The sequence below is a fragment of the Diabrotica undecimpunctata genome, chromosome 3, assembly GCF_040954645.1.
Source record: "Diabrotica undecimpunctata isolate CICGRU chromosome 3, icDiaUnde3, whole genome shotgun sequence".
Taxonomy (NCBI): Eukaryota; Metazoa; Arthropoda; class Insecta; order Coleoptera; family Chrysomelidae; genus Diabrotica; species Diabrotica undecimpunctata.
Genome location: NC_092805.1, coordinates 57,367,023 through 57,370,741, shown reverse-complemented (window position 1 = coordinate 57,370,741; position 3,719 = coordinate 57,367,023). Strand labels below are relative to the sequence as shown.

Genomic DNA, 3,719 nt, shown 5'->3' with positions numbered 1-3,719 from the left:
TGCGTAGCACTGTTCTGCAAAAGACTAAAATTCCTAGGAGAGGTCAGTCTGGCCGCCTCTGACATAGGAAACAAGTCACCTAGGAAGCTAATCAACTTCATCAGAAGTATTGGCATTCTAGAGTTTAACTAGATTAAGGTATGCACAAAAGATCTCTATAGGTCGAAGTGCGGTGAGGCCGCATGTCCTTAACGACCTCACATAATCTAATCTAATATATATAATGAAATTGGGCTCGATGACAAATATATGGGAACGATTTAACAACTATATTTGGATCAAAAAGCCGAACTAAGGATCGTCAACGGCCTATACACAGAAGAAAAAGAGATAAGGAAAAGCGTCAGACAGGCTTATACCTATTCTCTCCCAATTAATGTTCATTTATGTAGAAAAGATATTTCAGCTCGCACAACAAAACGAATTAGGCATCCAAATCAATGCTCTTCCTATTAATAACATAAGATATGCTAAAGGTACGGCGATAATAGCGAACTATATATAGATTATCTACAAGATTTAGTGAATATCATAAATGGAGTGGGAGAGAAAGTACGGGCTTAACATCAGCATAGCAAAAACCAAATATATAATCAGCAGACAACCTCATATGGAAGCTTAGTTGAATACAAAAAATAATAGAGCTCTTTAACGGGTTGAAAGATTTAAATATCTTGGAACTACAATAAACACCAAGTGTTAATTTGACCTGGAAGTGAAGATAAGAGTAGTAATGGCTAGAAACGCCTTGACTGAAGTTGGCAAATACCTCCTTTAACTCGTAGAATCCGGGTCTTGAAATGCTACATATGGCCCATCCTGATGAATAGAAGTGAGACCTGGTCACTTAAAGTAAGGTCTGTGAATCGTACAGAGGTTTTCGAAATGTGGTATCTCAGACGGTTGCTTAGATTTCCATGGGTGGACCATGTAACAAATGATGAGGTTCTAAGAAAGTTAAATTGTTAGATCTCGTTAAGCAGCAAAAGGTTTCGTATTTGGGCTATAAAAAAGGTTTCGTATTTGGGCTATATCTAACGAAATAACAAATATAATCTCCTAAATGTCATTTTTATGAGTAAAGTTGTAGGTCGAAGGGGCCCTGGGCGAAAGCAACACTCATGGTTAGGGGGCATAAAAAACTGGTGTGGCATACCCGATAATACGCTGCGATAATAGCTGAGGTCAATACGATAATAAGAAGAGCGGAAAAGAATATCTGTGCATTCGTCAATCAGCGTTAATGCCCACACGCTGCTCAGCGTACATCACCCAAAGAAGATGATATTTTAAGTAAAAAGGTAGCAGCAAAATGTTCACGTTGTGGTATTAACTATTTTAACTTTAAAAAAACTCTAAAATATCTCTTATAAATATAGAATAAAAGAAAACTTTGCTCCAGTTAGAAAATAACCTAAGAATAATGTTCGTCGTACCATTTTTTATTTATATTTCAGTTCTCCCTACAAATCACAGCGTACGAGTATTAAATATTTATAACAATTATATACCATTAACATGCGGCGAACATATCCATTGATTGATATGGCGCTCTTAATCTTATTCTCATATTTTTGATGCTGAGGAAAACTCGGTTAGCACTACACTTTTTTATTTAATTATACTAAATTACAGTGAACTTTACGTTTTAACATACGCATTGCACGCAATTGTTGCATCAAATTTCTTGCTAATGGTTTGGGTGCGCCCTCAGTCGATCTTTGTATTGTTTTGTTCGACTTAATTCTTTCTTGATATAAATTACTTCTGAATGTGGATGTATGACGTTTTTGACTAAGATATATTGACAATAATCCTAATGTATGTGTGATATGCATAATGTCTGTATTAAAATTTGCCACTGTTTCCCATACTTTTATCACATACGTCAACTTAAACGACGTTTTGCCTAATAATTTTGAGTTGGTAGTTGTAACTGCTTTGATTATTAGCAAATGGAGATTTCTTATTTATAACTCAACTGTTTTCTTTTGGAAAATATATGTTGTCGTCAAATTAGTTTTTTGTACAGATAAATTACGAAGTACTCGGTTCAAAACACAGAGGAACTGTTTCTTTTCTGTCCCTCACGTGAGCAATTCATACCTGGCGTGTCAATGTCGTGGGGTGGGTACCTTTTACTTCAGTAGGTCGGAGTTAATAGGTAGCAAATTTTAGGTAGGGTCCAAGTTCTGTGGGGTATAACGTGGACCCCTGCTCAGGGATACGGGTGAAGACCGTAACTGTGATAATGGCAGAGAGGGAGATCTTTGGAACAGCGGTATCAGCGGAAGCGGCATCCCTGCAAATCGACAATTGGCTTTTTAGAATTTGAATTAAGTGAAATGCTTTTGGGTATGGAATCATACATGCCCATTAACTCAGCTCACGGAGCAAAGAGTCATCTTCTCTGTCGCTCACGTGGGTAACTCTAACCTGACGTTTCCAAGCCGCGGGGGTGGACATCTATTACTTCAGTAGGCCGGAATGAATAGATGACTAAGTTCAGGTTTGGGACCCAGTTCTGTGGGGTATAACACGAACCCCTGCCTAGGGATACAGGTGAAGACCACAACGGTAGGCACGGCGGAGAAGAAGATCTTCGGTACGGCGTGGATGGCGGAAGTGGCATCCCTGGATTTTAGGGATTGTATAAAATCAATAGTAGCGGCTGATCCAGAGTGGACGGCTACGAACAGCGCCTGACCCAGAGTGGGCGGCTGAATACTAGGTCCTCCAAAAGGGGGTTCTGGCGTCAGGCGTTAGCAACCTGGCACATAGTAAAAACCTCAAGGGCTGAAAAAACAAAGGGCAAAATGAAAAAAACAAAGATTAATCCCCGGGTGGTAACCCACATCCCAGCTTCAAAACTTAACCAAACAACAACAACAAGAAAGAAAAGCCAGAGAAAACTCGCACTCGGCATATGGAACGTACAAGGATGGCGAACAAAGGACAAAGAGGTAATAGCGGAATTCGAAAGTATGAAACTGGATATAATGATAATGACTGAGACGAAAAAGAAAGGAAACGGTACCGAAAAAATGGGAGAAATCATTCACTGTTGGAGCGGAATAGATAAGAAAGAAAGGGCAAAAGCAGGAATTGCAATTATACTGAAAAAGAAATGGGAACCCGCAATCGAAAACTGGGAACCAATAAACGAAAGAATTGCCAAGCTTAACTTAAAAGTATACGAAAGACAAATTATCTTACTAGCAGTATACGGTCCAACAGAAAACAGCTCAATTGCAGAAAAAGAATAATTCATAGAACAACTGCAAGAAGAAATCGAAAACAGAAAGAAGAACCAAGAAATAATTATCGCCGGTGACCTAAATGGAAGAACAGAAAGAAAAGAAAACGACAGAACAGTTGGTAGATTTGGAGAAGATATAATGAACGATAACGGGGAGAGATTGGTTGAACTATGCGAAATAAACCACTTAAAGATCACAAACGGCTTCTACAAACATAAAGACATACACAAATACAGTTGGACACAAGGAACAAGAACATTGATGTCTATTATTTATTATGTTATACTAAACCACGAAAGCTCGATAAAAATAAAAGACGTGAGAGTAAAGCGAGGCGCAGAATGCGGCCCAGATCACAAACTAGTAATCGCTTGGATGGAATTCCCCTTCATATGGACCCAACAGAAACCGACCCAGGGAGAGTCTGACCAAGTTACGGCTCCGGCTACACCTGTCAAT

General features: G+C 39.0%; 1 protein-coding gene across 1 annotated transcript; it reads left to right on the top strand.

The window, feature by feature from the left end:
• The first annotated feature begins 2,816 nt into the window (after positions 1–2,816).
• On the top strand, positions 2,817–3,266 carry LOC140435803 (uncharacterized). The gene has a single exon (XM_072524521.1). The coding sequence runs from the start codon at positions 2,817–2,819 to the stop codon at positions 3,264–3,266; it is 450 nt and encodes a 149-aa protein (XP_072380622.1).
• The last annotated feature ends 453 nt before the right edge of the window (positions 3,267–3,719 follow it).